Source organism: Equus caballus, chromosome X, assembly GCF_041296265.1.
Source record: "Equus caballus isolate H_3958 breed thoroughbred chromosome X, TB-T2T, whole genome shotgun sequence".
NCBI classification, from domain to species: Eukaryota; Metazoa; Chordata; class Mammalia; order Perissodactyla; family Equidae; genus Equus; species Equus caballus.
The window spans coordinates 11,933,471-11,950,012 of NC_091715.1; the positions used below are offsets into that span (position 1 = coordinate 11,933,471).

The 16,542-nt window shown below is 34.9% G+C and overlaps 1 protein-coding gene across 12 annotated transcripts in view; it reads right to left on the minus strand.

Moving 5' to 3' along the window:
• Window positions 1-1,904: 1,904 nt before the first annotated feature.
• Window positions 1,905-16,542, minus strand: part of AP1S2 (adaptor related protein complex 1 subunit sigma 2) — a 66,013-nt gene continuing 51,375 nt past the window's right edge. For 3 of the 12 annotated variants that reach the window (XR_011434617.1, XR_002805515.2, XR_011434618.1), the window contains 2 exons: window positions 15,058-15,152; window positions 1,905-3,452 (listed from right to left, as the gene is read on the minus strand). Coding sequence is in view for 4 of the 12 variants with exons in the window: in XM_070256976.1 (XP_070113077.1) it covers window positions 3,405-3,452 (48 nt within the window). In the remaining 8 variants the exon portion in view is untranslated. Of the gene's footprint in view, window positions 3,453-6,088; window positions 7,560-13,646; window positions 13,828-14,502; window positions 15,153-16,542 lie in introns of those variants that run through there. The other 9 variants (XM_070256977.1, XM_023634138.2, XM_023634137.2 and 6 more) reach the window with 5 other exon arrangements.

Below are 16,542 nucleotides of genomic sequence, written 5' to 3' on the forward strand. Positions count from 1 at the left end.
TAGGGGTGCATACACATAGTTTTTTACACTAAGATCACATATGGCTACAGTTGAATATGCTTTTTTTCACATAAAACATTGTCATATTTCATCAAGCCCTATTCTTAATGTTATTTTTACTCACTGCATAGTGTGGATCTCAATTTATTCAACCATATTCCTATTAGTGGATTTTAAAGTTAATTTTAATTTTGCACTATTAAAGAATTCTGTGTTATAAAAACAATCCTGTGGTGAATTTCCTTAAATACTTTCACATTTCCGATCATTTCCTTAGGATAAATTACATCAAGAGCTATGAAAGCTGAAGTACTTCCAAATTGCCCTCCAGAAAGACTACAAAAAATTTGTCAACAATAAATTTTGCTGTCCCCACAACACCAAGTTACTTTAATCTTTGCCAATTTAGTAACTGTTACGTGTTTCTTTCTTTCTGTACGTTTTGGCTAAGCCAAACACTTTTTTCTGCATTCAATGGCCATTAAATTTGGTTGCTTGCCCTTTATTAATAATCTTTTGGATTTTTCTACATGCGATAGCTGAATAGCTTTTTAACTTTAAAATGCGCTTTCTCAGTTTTAAAGTACTAAAGGGTAGAGTCAGTTTCTCCCCGTCCCTTCAACCCCGTATTTGCAGTCCCTCAGCTGGAGGCTCTCCATTAGTGTTCACCTTTTTTATAGTATTGGAGAGTTCTTTATATAGAAGTAAGTCTTGTTTTTGTCATTTTCAGGAAAATTAGGGACACCGCTACTGACTATGCCTAGTGTTAAAGCAATTCTGGTAAAGAGTGGTCAGAGAACCTTCTGTAAAAAAGCTTAAGGCAAAATATCATTCTTAGATTTCAGATCCTGGAAAAGATGCTCTCGTGTTTCCTTAGTTTTTTTTTTTCTGAGTCACCTCCTTTCCATGGACATACCAGGGATCCTGCATTTCAGAGCAGGCGGCATTCGGCAACTTGAGATTTGGAAGCAAGGACGTAAGGATGCACAAAATACTGAAATTTCTTCACAATTGGGATTTCTGAGTGCTATCTGTTGAAAATGAGTTGTTTAATATGTGTTCTATAAAAGAAAGGATGTGGTCCAGAATACATTTTACTTTAAGAATGGATTTGTTCTAGACTTTAAATACTTGCTTTACCCTACAAATGATTAAAAATTTTCTGTAACTACTGGATTCACTAACTAAATTCATTATTTTTCAGTACTTTCCTAAATACAGCCAAGATATACACAATTAAATGTGGTATTCAAAGCTGAATGGTCTTACTAGATCATAGAGGAAAGAATAAGAAACAGCAGCTTGTGCTCAAAGTAATTGAGATGTCGGTGACTTTTCCTCAAGCGTCAATGAGCAGTGAGCTATGAAGGAAGGAGCAGTTTTTAAACCACTGACTGTTCATTATCCTGATAAATGACCATCTTGAACTTAAGTTTCTTAATGTTTTTTAAACTTATAACCTGATTACTCTTTATGATTCCAAAATTCCAACTCTACATTGCCAGCAGAGGCCCATAGGCCTGTTTTCAGTGAATAAATAGGTGGGTGTTGGAGGCTAAGATGACAAGTATCTATCTTTTTTCTTTTTTTTTAGCAGACTAACAACTTAATTTGTGGTAGTTGTTTCCCCGTTCTTAAATAGCCTCCTTTAAGTATGAAACATTTCCCATCTGTAGTTAATAGGAGGTCCTTTAACTATCATGATAACCAAAGCTTTGATTTGCTGCTTAGGCAGTAGTTTGCAAATCTCAGTCCACTTCCGCGCGTGCGTTAGCACCTCCAGTTCCGGGCGGGGGGGGGGGGGGGCCGGGGAGGGGGGGGGGTTCAGTTAATTTGGAATACCTTTGGTTACCTGGAGTAATCTGAGTTGCTCATCCAGAAAGAGTAGAAAAGTCAACTGCATCAAGGTTTTAAAAGCAGCATTTATTGATTGAAAATAAATGTGTAGATAAGCTCTCAGCATGGAATCCACATTACTTTTTAATGAGCTTGAAGTACATGAAGACTCCTTAAATCTTCCGCCATTTATCTTGTGTGTGTGCTTTTAACAACCACATTCAAATGGAGATGAACTTTCAACATTTTACTGAAAAAAAAATTCCTCCAGCAGCTCTCCAGTTTGACAAACTTTTGGAAAGAGATAGATAAAAACACACTACAGTGGTGTACGTTGAACATTTATTACAACTAATTGGCGATATGATAAGACAGTGCTCACGTGACCTGAATGTTGGTCACAATCACAACAACACTTAGTCCAGCCCAGCAGATACAAATGAAAGTGTAAGCTGTGAAGACATGTTTACATACCTAGAAGTATGTACAAAAGTGACACTGAAACAACTGTAGAGCTTCCAAAAATCTAGGGCCCACTAACGCCACTTTACTTCATTCAACTCTCGCTTTCCTGTGAAAGGTAGTGTCTTTCTCTAAGACTTCTGATAACTAAGCAGTGCCATGGAAGGGAAGGAAGCTGCCCTAAAGTTTGCAGCACTTACAAGTGGAGAGAATCAACAGCAGAGCAAAATAAATGGATCTGTAACAAGCACCCCAGAAGGAATATTCGTGCTTTAATGACTTACGCAACACTTCGTGTAGAGAGTAACACATTTTCTGTAAGATACTGTTGTGAAGAATTCCACGTAAGCCAACATTTCCATTTCATTTGGGGTATCAGAAACAATCCAACTAAGTGACTAAATGATTATGACCACAAATAATTTATCTCAGGAGTCAAATGTTCCTTGGCCTTAAAAATAATGTGCTCACTACTACGAAACAGTTGGTCTGTTCCTCGTCCCACGTTTGGAACGCCTAAGAAAATATTTAGTGTAAAACAGCATTGTTCCAATTTAGTCGTTTATATATTCCCTTTGTTTTAAGGTATGTAGTTTCCAATAAGGATCTTTGGTAGAAAAATTTTTTTTTTCAAGTTTCAACAGTTAAATTTTCATTCATTTGATAGGTGACATGTCAATTCCCTTTATTCTCATATATACTGAAATGCTGCACTAGTCTTTGGTTTCATAAAATTAGGTTTCACATTATAATTTAAGTTTACTTTGCCAAAGACAGTAATTAATAAATGTATATTGCCTGATTGTGTCATTTTCATAGATACATAATCAGATTAAGAGAAATAGACCTATAAACTTTTAAATATTCAGAAAAGGTACCTTTCTTTCTCTGCATTATTCTAATTCATATTTAAGTCCCTTAAGTTACCACTTGATTAACCAAAGTTCCCTTAAAAAAAAAATTTGTGTAGGCCTGAATGAAGCAGCTTAGCAAAACAGTAATACTGACAAGACGTCATCTTACACCATTAGCTAACATGGACATGAAGGCAGTGACCATCTACAGTGTGTGAAATGCCACAAGAAGTCATCAACAAGGGAGGAGAATTATGTCAGTCCAATTTCTTCAAGAACACTACGTGGGGTTTCAGCTTCCTGTGGAGGGAAAATGTGAGACTCTGGTAAGCAGATCCCGGGAGGCTTGAGAACGTGAAATCGACACGGAGGGGCATGCACGTTTCAGAGAAGACAGCAAGCAGCTGAGTGTATGGGCACACTCTACTATCGAGAGCCGGTGGTTACTTGGGGTTTTGCGCCCAAAATTGGAGACCACAGAAGGATATTTTCAGCATGCATTAAATATCTATTGATTACCTACCAACGTGCTGGGCACCGTTGCTGAAACACAAAAAGCAGTCAAACCCACTGGCAACTTAGGAAACCACTGCTACCGAATTATCTACAGGAAAGGTAAGTTACCTTAGTGGTAAAATTCAAAAGCTCCCCTAAATAAAAAGCAGGCAAAATCTCCTGAGTTTTCTCCGATTCTTCACATAATTTTGTTTTCCATGCTTTTTTTTTTGCTCACATGTATTTATAGAAATGTCTTCCTGAGTTTTTACTCAGTTTTTGACTTAAGACTTAACTGTCCCCAGCAGCAAGGCTTCAGAAACTCAACTTCCCAGACCTCCCCAGGGCAAACAATGGCTCCAGTGGAGGCAACATACAGGAAGAACCTCTGCGACACAAGGCATTTTTGTCCTATGTAACAACCGATACTCATTTTTAAATGTCAAAGGAAGACAAAGCAGGCATATCTAGAAAAACATTTGAAAATTTTCCAAAGTGGCTGATTTTGCACATCACAAAACAAAAAAGGACCAAGCGGGTCAAGTTTCAGGTATTACTAGCAACAATTTTGTAATTAAAAGGAATACTATATTTTACTGGAGGGAAACAATGTAATTTTTAGTATCTAATAATAAATTAACTTACTTTTGCATCCTAATTGTGGTACAGCACAAAACAAGGAAAAGAAAGATTATATTAAACCATAAATCCACACATTAGATTTCATTATATGTAAAGCATTACATGGAATAATCTTAATTACTTAAACTCTCCGGTCTGTTTCCTTATTCGGAAAACCAGACTCATAGTACTTACCTTCCTGTGTAGAGATTAAGAGGGACAAGGCTTGGTGCCTGACTTACAGAGAATGCTCAGGGAATGTTAGCTGCTGTCGCTACACAACTGAAATCTAAATGAAGGTATTTAGCTTAAGTACTAAATGAAGTACTATAAACCGTGTCTCCATATAAACTTCATATGATGGCCTTTTAGTATGTTTGTGTATTAACGAAAAATGGGTAAAAAATCAGCTTTGGTGAAAAAAGGCTATTTTTTTATGAAGTATTCTTGCCCCCCAAAATTGAACCTCAACCTAACCAGGATACAGATCTAAATATACTTGTAGGATCTGAAAACAAGTTCAACATCAGAAGATTAGAATCAGCCAAATACAGACAGAGGAAATTCCACAGCATAGGTGACTCAGTTAAAAAAAAAATGCAAGGGGGGAAAAACGCAGAGTTGTTGTTAAAGATTAAGAGACTTAAGAGACATCAACCAGATACACTGTGAGCTTTGTCTGGAAACTGATTCTAACGAACCAATTATAAAAATGCATTTTTCAGACAATTAGGAAAAACTGAATCAGGAATAAGATATTAGGAATTACTGAAGTGTTAAAGATGAAATGATAGGATGTCTAGGGCCTGCTCCAAAATACTGAGGCAAAAATGGGAGGGGGATGGTTGATGAAACGAGTTAGTGTTCAGAGTACTGAGTTGATGGTTGTTGAAGCTGAGTGATGTGTACATGAGGGTTCCTTATACTCTATTTGCATATCTTAGAGTTTTCATGATATAGTTTTTAAAGAAAGTCTAATGGAAATGATGCAGCACTCCCAGGGGTGATGTAAGACAATCTCTTCCGTTTATAATGTTTAGCTTTAAGGATTAAACATACTGAAAGACTGACATCTGAATCACATAGATACTAAAGGAAACAATTTAAAAATAATCATTTTCATTTGACGTTAATTTTTAAAAACATCCTACAACCTTTAATGTATTTATTAAAGGATGTCTACATTGAACCCTATGCAGTTAACGTTCTTTATTAGCTTATGCCTGTAAAAATGCTCCCCATCCTATCCCCTGGAGCTAGTCGGATCTCCTGTATGTGCTCACTGCTCGCAGTCTTATATAGCATTTCTTGAAGAGAACCATGTTGTTTATCAAATGTGCATTATTTAAAATATTTGTACTTTCTAAAAAGCCTAGTTTCAAAGAATCATTTCACATTTTATTCCTTTGAGACTTGTACAAATAGTACATTAGTTTTTTTTACAAATTGTGTTTATAATATAAAACGTAATTTTGACATGTTCACACTGAAATTCTAGCTCAAATTCCCTAGAAAACCTATTGTCTAAAGCAGTCAAACTCACAGAAACAGGAAGCAGAATGGTGGTGACCAAGGGCGGAGGGGAAGGGGAATGGGAGCAGTTGTTGGATGGGCACAGAGTTTCAGTTTTGCAAGATGAACAACTTCTGGAGGTCTGCTGCGCAACAGCGTGAACACACTCAGCGCTACTGAACTGCACACTTCAAAATGGTTAAGCTGGTAAACTCCGCTACGTGTTTTTACCACGATTAAAAAAACTAAAATATAAAATACATTATCAAAAGCGATGGAGAAGAAACAGTCATTCACATGAGACAAAGTACATGCAATACTTTTATTTTAGACATGCAAGGAAAGCTATTTCAGAATCTACTAATTTAAAGCAAGCAGCTGTTATACAGATAACAAAAGAAGCAACATCTTGTTACAGCTCAGCACAGGCATCCAAAGCAAACAGGCATGAGACAGTGCATATTTATGCACCATTAAAATCAGATGAATAACATACTGCAGGGCGAGGGGAGGGATGGAGGGAAAAAAATGGAAATGAAAGACCAATGTTCCCCAGTCCTTTCGATGTATAATGCTAAATTTCTCATTTGATAGCCCAGCCAGGTGCTTCACATGTCATGTCGTACAGTGAGAATGGTCAGAATGCAAGTAACTGATCTGCACAGCTGCCTAATACACATTTCCATGGTCTTCCTTCACTGGTAAACCAGTTTGACCGTCTTCTGAATTCATTGTTTAACGATAGCCTACTTAACTCAGGCTTTAAACTCTCTAGATATAAACAATGAATTACTTGGTACTTTTCCTTTTATAAAATATGTTGCATGTTTTATTAAAAGTATACACAATAATGATCAATATTAAAGGTTTTAATAGTCAGAAATATAAAACCATAGCTAACAAATCATTAAGTATTTAATGAAGACTTAACATAAAATCATAACTAGTAAAGTATTGGTATTTAAACTGAATATTAAGATTTTAACTATATAAATAAACTCAGTATCAATACTTTGAAAGAGTTACTTACTATTGAACAATAGATATTGAAGAGACTTCTGACATAGCTTTCTAATCGTTCTTAAAGGGGAATGTTCAATACTATATAGCACAAATGTGATTCAATAAATGTGGCATTACGAATTTCTTCAAACTGTGAATGTTTTACCTTAAATATTATATAATAGTACAGATTTTACTTTCTTGTATTATTGCCAAATAAACTTATGTGATACATTAGAACATATTAGGTCATATAGACTATAATATAATCACACTAAATAAATATAGTTTGGGTTTTTTCCCAACAATTGAAGACCAAACCACACTATTATTATGGCACTGCTTACTTCGAGCTAGCATTTCAGCTATATTTTCTTTGGTAAACATTTTAACAATTGCTAGGTTTTCCTCTTACAAGATTAATCACAGATGGTTCATAGATGATGACATGTATGTGTTTAAGAAGAAATATTACTCAAAACACTCATAGGTCATATTTTTTCAAGAAGAAATTAAAACAGTTGCAAGCAGGAATAAGCTATATCAACATCACACAGAATGAAAATAAAACAGAAAAGAGGAATAAGAACAGGAAAAACATTACAATTGTAAAGGTATTGGTTCTGAAATATTCTATTATTATATAAGATAACCAGTCACCAAGCTGAGGATATTTTCTTTCATAAGTATATCAGCTCTCTATTTCCTCTGTGAAATTCTGCATACACGATGAGTAGTCATTTAGTACACAGGGACATTAAAATATTCATGACGTGGCTACAAAAGAAATGCATATATTCTTACACACAGTATACAAAGTGACACAGACACAACCAGATTTTTAGAATGTTTAGTGCACAGTAAAGAAAACTTAAATTTTCGTTTTTGTTCTTTGGTTTCTGGCTGAATATTTAGCTTCTAAACAATGCCCAGGAGTTGAGATTCATCTCTTATAACTTTACTGTATATAATGGTAATCAAATGAGGACCTATGTCCTACAAAATCCTACAGCACTGTATTTACTAATCACGCACTGAAAAGATTTTCAGTGTAAGTCATCTGGTCAATACTGAGCTAACTGAAAATTCAATGAGAATACTCCCTCCCGCCAGTGTTCATCAGGATTGTATTACACGAAGTAAAGGAATCGAATCCCTTAATGAAAATCACTGCATCCTAAGGTGACCATAAACTCTCTTACAGATCCTAGAGGAAAATTTTTCCCAAGAAAAAGCTGAAAAGTAGTCACCCATTTGGTATTTTAAAAGCAGCAATGGAGTTTTTCACAGTCCACTTAGCTTAAAAAAAAAAAAAGAATAAAGAAAACTCAAAGACTATGCCTTTGAGACTAAGGATATTTCTTTTTAAACAATGCTCAAGACAGACTTTAAAGAACTCTCCAAACAGATTTGTTAAATGCCTACGCCTGCAAAGGGATCTGAAAAGATGCTTCTCACATCACTGAGATAACCTGAGGGGAGGTTTGAAATGGACCCAGAGTGTCCAGAGACGGATTTCTAGGGACTCCAAGAACCCCCTGGAACCAGAGGCAAAATTGTGTCCCGATCTTCCTGAGAAGAGGGCCCATGGCGCTTCAGACTCTTGAAGGGAATAAAACCCCCGCCAAAAGGCTTGTGACTCAAAAAGTTTAAAACTGCTTATTTGAGTGCTTTTAAAATTTCTTCAATTTTAATAATTATTCATTTTGGCACTTTGAAATGTTAGGCCACAAAGTCATATAAACTGTTCCAATAAAATATGTAACAGATCCCTTATATAATAACCAGTAAATACAAAATCTGAGGAGAAAAGCCAGTTAAATTTTAATCCTCAGATAATTCCTAAACATTTAAAGGGAAAGATGCCCTTTTTCCCCACTCAGAATAGGTTATAGTGGAATGAAGCAACATGTTACGGTAATAATATTAATAATAAATTAAACCCCCAAATGCATCATTTTCATATAGAAATTCCTCATTTTCCTAGAGGAATTCTATTTCTGTATCAATGGCATTGGTGATTCACAATATTTAATAATACTTTCTGTTAATGAATCTCTGAACCTATTTCAATATTCTCTGTGTAAAAAAATAAATTATAAGCCCCAATGATGGAGCATTATCAGAGCAAAATTCTTTATGAAAATACCAATTAAATGAAATAATTGAGAATATCCCTTGGGATTTAATGTAATTAGACTTTTCAGATGTTAAAATATAAATAACAAACTTGACATTCTATTACAAACTGAATTCATATATCCTACTACATTCTGATGCATGTCAGTACTCCAGTATGCTTTTTTTACATCCAATGAAACTCCTGCTATGATACATATTCTCTGTTTTCTGGAGAGAGAACAAGAAAAGTTTAAGTCTGTCAACCTTTCACCTAAATAACACCAGTTCTTTAAGCCTTTATATCTTTTAATCTTTTTGTTTTCTCTTAATTTTATATCACACCATGTAAAAAACCAACCATGGAGAGCTTATGCCCATTAAAAGAAAAGAGAAAGGTAGTTTCCCAAGTAGGGTTGAGTCCAGAGCGTTTGTCCCCCCAGGAGACTTAGCATGAAAGAGAACCAACACTTCTATAGGAACAATTCTCAAATGTGGCCACCCAGGCATTTCTGGCAGACCTCTGACTACCTTTAGGAAAGGGAAGGGTTGATGATAAGCCAAACCATTCTTTACAGCCAATGATCCATATTACTGTACTTAAACAAGAAATTAGCGTCTATCAATTGTGAAGAAGATTCTTCACAGGGAGAAAACTCTCTTTACTGGAAAAACATCCTTCAAGAAGAAAAGAAATGCTAAAATGCACAAAAATAAATGTATTCTTTTACCACTTTTAAGTTGCTATAACATGTTTTAGTTTCCTAGTTTAGACTGCTAGGGTTTGAAAAATATGTGCTGTAAATAAATGCCTTAACGACCACTTAACATTTAAGGTTGATTTTTAGCTAAATGATATGCCCATAATTAACCAAGTTATTTTTTCCCTTACATACAAAGGAAATATTACAGTGCATTATATATAACTCCACTATTCTGGGCCCTCATATCACCACAGGACATCTTATGAGTCATGGAATAATTATATTAATCGAGATTCAGGGAAGGTGAGTCAAGTCTGTCCTAACACACAAGGGGCCCTGTGCAGAATTAGACTAGCCAGCAGACGGAGTTTCTTAACACACCAAACAAAACATCAGTGATTTAGATTCTGTGAGAATAAAGGCCAGAGTGAAAACAGAAAAACATTTTTAATCCAGCTGTATTCTACAAATACAAACCACAAGCTGCCCTTAGTACAGATTCAGTGGAGACCTATTTTTGGAATAAAGATTAGACATGTATTCTTTCTAATCTGAAATGGGCCTTCAGTCCTGGGCAATCCTTTTGCTCATCACTGATTTGCTCCCCAAACCCTCAACATTTTCCTCAAGTTTTCTACCTCTTCTCTTTCTCCTCAATCCCCAGCAGCTCTCCTCTAGATGATGTTTCTCAAAGCCAAGAAAACGACGACTTTCTCAATGTCATTCATCCAACTCAGGAGAACAAAAATCTACAGCTTTACCCCCTTAGCTCCTCGTGACGAAGGAGGAAGACTCATCTTGCCCAAGAGCAATGCTCTTGATTCCATTCCCATTCACCTCGCAATATACTTTTCCTTTGATTCTATATTCCTGTTTTTCACTGCTCTCTGCATTAGCTCCTTTTCCTTAGTATACATGTGTGCTCAACTTTCCTCCATACTAAGAATAATCTTTTTCTCAATCCCCTACAAAAAGGACGAGATGTGGTGGGAAGTGCAGGATAACAACGAAACACAGCAAAGAGGAATTAAACTACACCTGTTCTCAAAACCACCTACGTCCCTAAGAAAAGACAAACCCCATTACCTTAAAAATTCCCAGATATTCACCACACTACACTGATGACTCAAAAGTAAAACGATCTGGGAAACTATAATGAAAACTGGTAAGCTAGCATTTATCTGGAGGCTTAAGTAAACTAGTGGTATTGCATCCAAAATTAAAAACCTAGTCTCCTGATTTTCTCTTTCTAGTACACAATGTGGTCAAAGAGGAAATAATTTACATTTAATGAAAAGTGAATATAAGTAAGTGTAATTTGAAGTTACTGCTGTACTCTAGTTTTTCTTGTAAAGGTGCTTCACTTGTTCCCCACACTATAAAGTGGTATCCTTTGTCCTTAGTGCTCTAGAATACAATGGTCCTTTTGATTGCCCCCCACTGAATTCTGTGGCAAAGTCCTTACTCTCAACACTGGAACCACTTGCCTTGTGCTAAAGACCAAAGGGCTGGAGAGTATCCAAACTCACTAAGATCTATTTTTAGCAATGAATAAAGAGAGAAGAACTGAAAGCTATTTATAAAGTACCTTTTAGATGACAGGGCTCATGGTGTCAGTCTTATTTCACAAGCAATTGTGAGGCACTAGGAAAGCTGAGTGATTTTTTTATACTAAGTTAGCAATGAGTGGCAAGAACAACATGGTTGCTCCAGATGGTTAGTGTCTAAAATGGCCGAGAGCACATAAGTGCTTCACTTTACATGCTGAAACTTTTCTAGCAAATTCTACTCGTTTCACCTAGTGGAGCAACACAATGTATACTCTTCCATTCACACAGCAGCATTTTGTCATTTTAAAAAAATTTATAAATTTAAAAAATTGTTATACTTAATACACTTAAATATACTTATAATAATGTTTGTTTTACACTTTTAGAAAGGAGGGCGGACCTCAAACATTTTCAGAGGTAATAATATCCTGCTCCTAGATCTTTTCTCACTTGATATCCTTGAGTATCTTTCCGTATCATATAGAAATTGATCTCAGCTCTTTCACAGCCAGGTAACGGCTTCATGTATGGCTGTACTGTAATTTTCTTAACCTATTTCTCATTGATGGACGTTGGGTAAGTTTCCAATGGCTTAAGATTATACTGAGCACCATGTGTGTCTTGGGACGTTCGTGTATTTCTGGTGGGTCAAAGTGTCACTGATGAGTCAAAAGGTGTACACATTTAATGGCTAATAGATATTGCCAAACTAATCCTCCAAAATGGAATACAAGTTCAAGTGCTCACAAGCAGCAAACAAGAGGGTCTCTCATCTTTGCCAATTCAAGAAACAAACCAAAGATCTAACTGATATTTTAATTTACATTCCCTTAGTAAAACCCCTTTTTTCTTTCATCTGTGAAATACTTATTCATATGTGCTGCTGTCTTTTTCTATTGTGCTGTTGATCTATTTCTATTACATTTGTCTTATAAACTTGTCTTAAAAATAATGATGGGGATAACTACATCTTATAAGCCCTGCTTTACAACCCATTAGTGATAAAACACTAAGGACAAATTACTTTCTGTGGAAGTTAATTGTATTTTTTAAGTAAAAGATATCAGAATAACTTAGCAAATATAACTTTAGACTGTAAAGAAATAGTTTTAAGCATATTTTAGGGTAACTGTATTGTATTTGCCTTGGTCTTCCATTTGGATCATAACCTGAAATGCCCTAAACTTAATCAGGGTTTTCCAAATATAAAAGATTTCTTGGAATCACTGAATTCCAAATATTTGAATTCCAAATATTCAAACTCTAAATATCTTTGCTATGTAGATTATTTAAGGCTAACAGGGTACAAAAGAACAAAAATAAAGCCTATATGTATAATACAAGTCTATATATTGTAAATTCTGGTGATTTAAACTACTCTTCCTGTAAGGAATCATCAAATCCCTAAGGCAGATGGGGAAATCAGCAGAGAATTCAAAAGCGTTCTAACTGCCTGCATGGTATACTCAATTCTGTTTCCAGGTAAAAACTCAATTACCTTAATAGACATTAACAGATTTGGTTGTTGTTGAAGAAAATAAATTATCTAGTGACATCCCACAAGCTTTGCTGTGGGTTAGGTGCTAAAGTCAACCATAGATTATCTCCCCAGGCACTGGTTATCAAGTAAAGGTAATTTTGGTGAATCAGAGAGGTGATTTTTATAGGCATTTATGTGTTCTTAAGCATATTTGTCCTTCTTTCACAACTTTTAGGTTTTTTCCCCCTCCTACTTTTGATTCATTTTCAGCCAGTCATTTATACTCTGGACAATACACTAAGTTGAAAAGATGTAGCAGTCTATAAATGTAAATGGAATTTATAAATGGAATCTTTACATATTCCATGGTGTTAAATTAAACCAGGGTTTCTGTACCTGGCATTATTGACACTTGAGGCTGGATAATTCCTTGTTCTGGGAGGGCTGTCCTGGGCACTGTTGGATGTTTAGCAGCATCCTTGGTCTTTACCTACCAGATGCCAGTAGCACCCCACTGCCAGTTGTGACAATTAAAACTGTGCCCAGACATTGCCCAATGTCGCCTGAGGAGGTACAACTGCCTCATCCCCCACCCCAGCTGAGAACCACTGAGTTAATCTACTTGCCTCTGGTTGGTGGGTAAGATTATGTTCTAGTTTGCTTGCCTATATTTGTTAATTTTTCTATAATGGGATTTTTATTTTTTAAAAAAAGGCAACAGAGGAAACAATAAAAGAAAATAAAAAAGAATGTGTCAGTGGAGGAAAAAAGAACTCAAACCTTGAAATTTTTCTGAAAGTACTTTTAAAAGAAAAAAATCACCACTAACAGCTAGGAATATGCTCTTCGTAGATCCCTGTGCAGGTCCCAATCCTAGGGTTCACGCAATCAATTCAGTAGATCAGGATCAATATTGAAGAAAAGAATAGCACAGAAAATGTGAGATTGCAAAACAAGAAATAAGAGTGAGTACCACTGAACAAAATTATTTTGGTTCATGTGTATGTAACTGTTGTGATATAAAAATGTATTTATTGCTGTGGGTTCTTGACAAATACTTCTGGAAATCAGATTTACAGTTACTGAATATTTCAAGTTATTCCAACTTCTCATTATTACAAATAGCCCAGAGTAGCAAGAGTTGGCTCAAAATGAGTTAAAATGAAACAGCAAGGGGGAAAATCCTCAAAATTCTGAAAAGCAAACAAATAAAAAGAGCTCAAAAAAACACATAAACATACAGCAAAATGATTACAACCTGAAAACCAGTGACAAAGGACATTGGCCAAATTGTTTCTTATTAAAAGTAAAGCAAAAGGCAAGATTTGTTCTGCCTTCTGTTTTTTCTGTATCTACCCTTCTGTATTTTCCACTTCAAGTATTAATAAACCAAACGTCACTTATCCAGAATTTGGTCTAGCAAACCCCAATCAAGTTTACCTATAAAAAATAAAAATATGCTGACATAAAAGACCACAACTTTGTTAACTTTTAACCCAATTTAAAAGAAAAAGATTTAGGCTTAACGGTTTTAACATAAACAATGGTAATTACAAAGGAATTACAGGAGTTTGTCTTATTAAAGCAAATCCTAAGAGGATTTATATCAAAACGCTTTTTGCTGTTAAATGGTACTATTGTATATATTTGAAAGCATCTAACTGTTTTAAAACAATGTAAGATATTCTTGAGTTTGACTAGTATTCCAAAATATTCTTAATTAGCAAGATTTTAATTTAAAAAAACCCCAAAATTTTACATTAAAAGGCATAATGTTATTAAATACTTTAAGTACTTATTTACTTAAAATAATTTTTTTACAAACGATTATTTTTTAAAGAAGTCATTTTTTCTCCTAAGATTCTTACCTTTCCATTTTTATGCCGTCCAACAGATTTATTAATTTTATTTCCACAAAATGTTGCAGAGTACTAAGATATATCATGCAGGCCCAGCACTAAAACAAATCAATTTCAGCAGCACTAATTCTCCATAGAGCACCAGTTTCTAGACGAGGCAGAGTAACAACTGCAAATCCAGGAAATCTATTCACAAAGTGGATCAGCTCAAAGTAGAAGCAAATTCATGAGTGTAATGCTTGCTTTTGGTACCTCACTTATTTTTTATTTCTCAGATTACTTTAGTGAGAAACAATACCAACAGCAAACAAAGCTCAAAAGGAAAACCCCCACAAATATCAAAATGATGCTGTTAGTATAAAAAAGAAAGGTTGACACATCTCAAAGCGCTGATCAACACGTGTCATCATGCATCTACCGCTGAGGGTTAAAGCCCAAAGCCCAGTATTTAACCAGTTGATCTGCACGGATCAAGCAAGGACTTGAAATCATCTCACGTGCAACAGTCTTTGCATAACACCCCATTTTATCCATGCCACAAAAAATGGTAAATTTAGTAGTTACCAATAAATAAGTTGGGGGTCAAAGGGACTAAAGCCTTAGACTGCTCTTTATCATAAGATATCCTCAGACAAACCTCCCCATTCTTCATTCTGGCTCTATAAAATTAAGGAGCAGAGAAAAACTGGTAAGTGCCTGACTTTGCAGAGAAAATGCACTCTATATTTCCTGTCATTATGTTTATAAAATAAATCCAACTATACCACTGCCCTGCAGCCTTCCCCCCAAAAAACTCTAGCTTAAAATAGGTATTTAATTGGTGGGGGTTGGGGGAAATGTTCCAAGTATTGCAAAGAATTCAATTCAGTAATCGCAGCAAGTTGCACCTTAATAATTTAAGAATCAAGTTAAGTACCAGTGGCATGTTAAGAAAAGATGTTTTAAATTCCAATAGTCAAACATTAAAAATTGGATAATGGACCAATTTCTCTGGGCTTTACCCCCAAATTATGACACAGACTAAGTGAATACCATAACCTAAATTCTGTATTCATACAACAGAATACCAAAAGGAATAAACATAGAGTTCAGTCTAGAAAAGTCAAAACTGAATCCTTTTTTTACCAAGTGATTAACATAAAAAAGATATCTTTATTATGTAATCACAATGTCTGATATTTTAGCCGTTATTATTTGAACACACATTTATGCTATATTCTCATTACTGACTATAATACGCTAATAGAAAATCTACTTTATCCACTGACTGTCTGCCTTATTTGCCTGTAAAATGAAGGACTACCTTAACAAACTACATGATGTTTATACAAATTGGGTAAAAGGGAAATTTTAAAGAAATTTTTCTGAAGAAAATAAACATTCATAAAGATAGAAATGTAATTTCACACAAAAAAAGGGACTAAAATCAAAATTATTTTGTGGTCTGCACTATCTTTCAGCCAACAGACATTTTCATTATAAATTCAAAGTCATTGGTGTTTAGAATTAATCGACTCAAGCAGAAGAACTGACACCAGATAGAAAAATCACAATACACGAAAAACTAGATTAAAGCCAATCAATTAGGACTTTTACAAATTTAAGGCTCCATTTAGATAAGTGTCTTTACAGCTATACTTACAATTTTGGAAGCAAAATCATTTCATGACATAGACTAAGTGAATACTATACCCTAAATTATAAGACCAAAAAATGCTACTATAGATCTCCATGTTTTGATAAATCCAATAAGAAATTATTTGAGAAATATCATTTATACCTATATAACCATTTTAAAAGTTCCAACTATTGATAATTTGAACAATGAAAATGTCTAGTCTAAAAAGTAAAAGATGGCATCAGTGTTAGGAAATTCTACTCTGCTCAATACAGAAAAACCTCCAGGAGAATTATGAATTTCTTTACTGTATTACTGAGAAACAAAGAAGTTGGTATCTAAAACAGAATGTTTAAAATTTAAAATATACATACCAAGCCAGTACACGAATGTCGGGGTGGGGAGGAGCACAGTGGTTAAAATTTCCCACT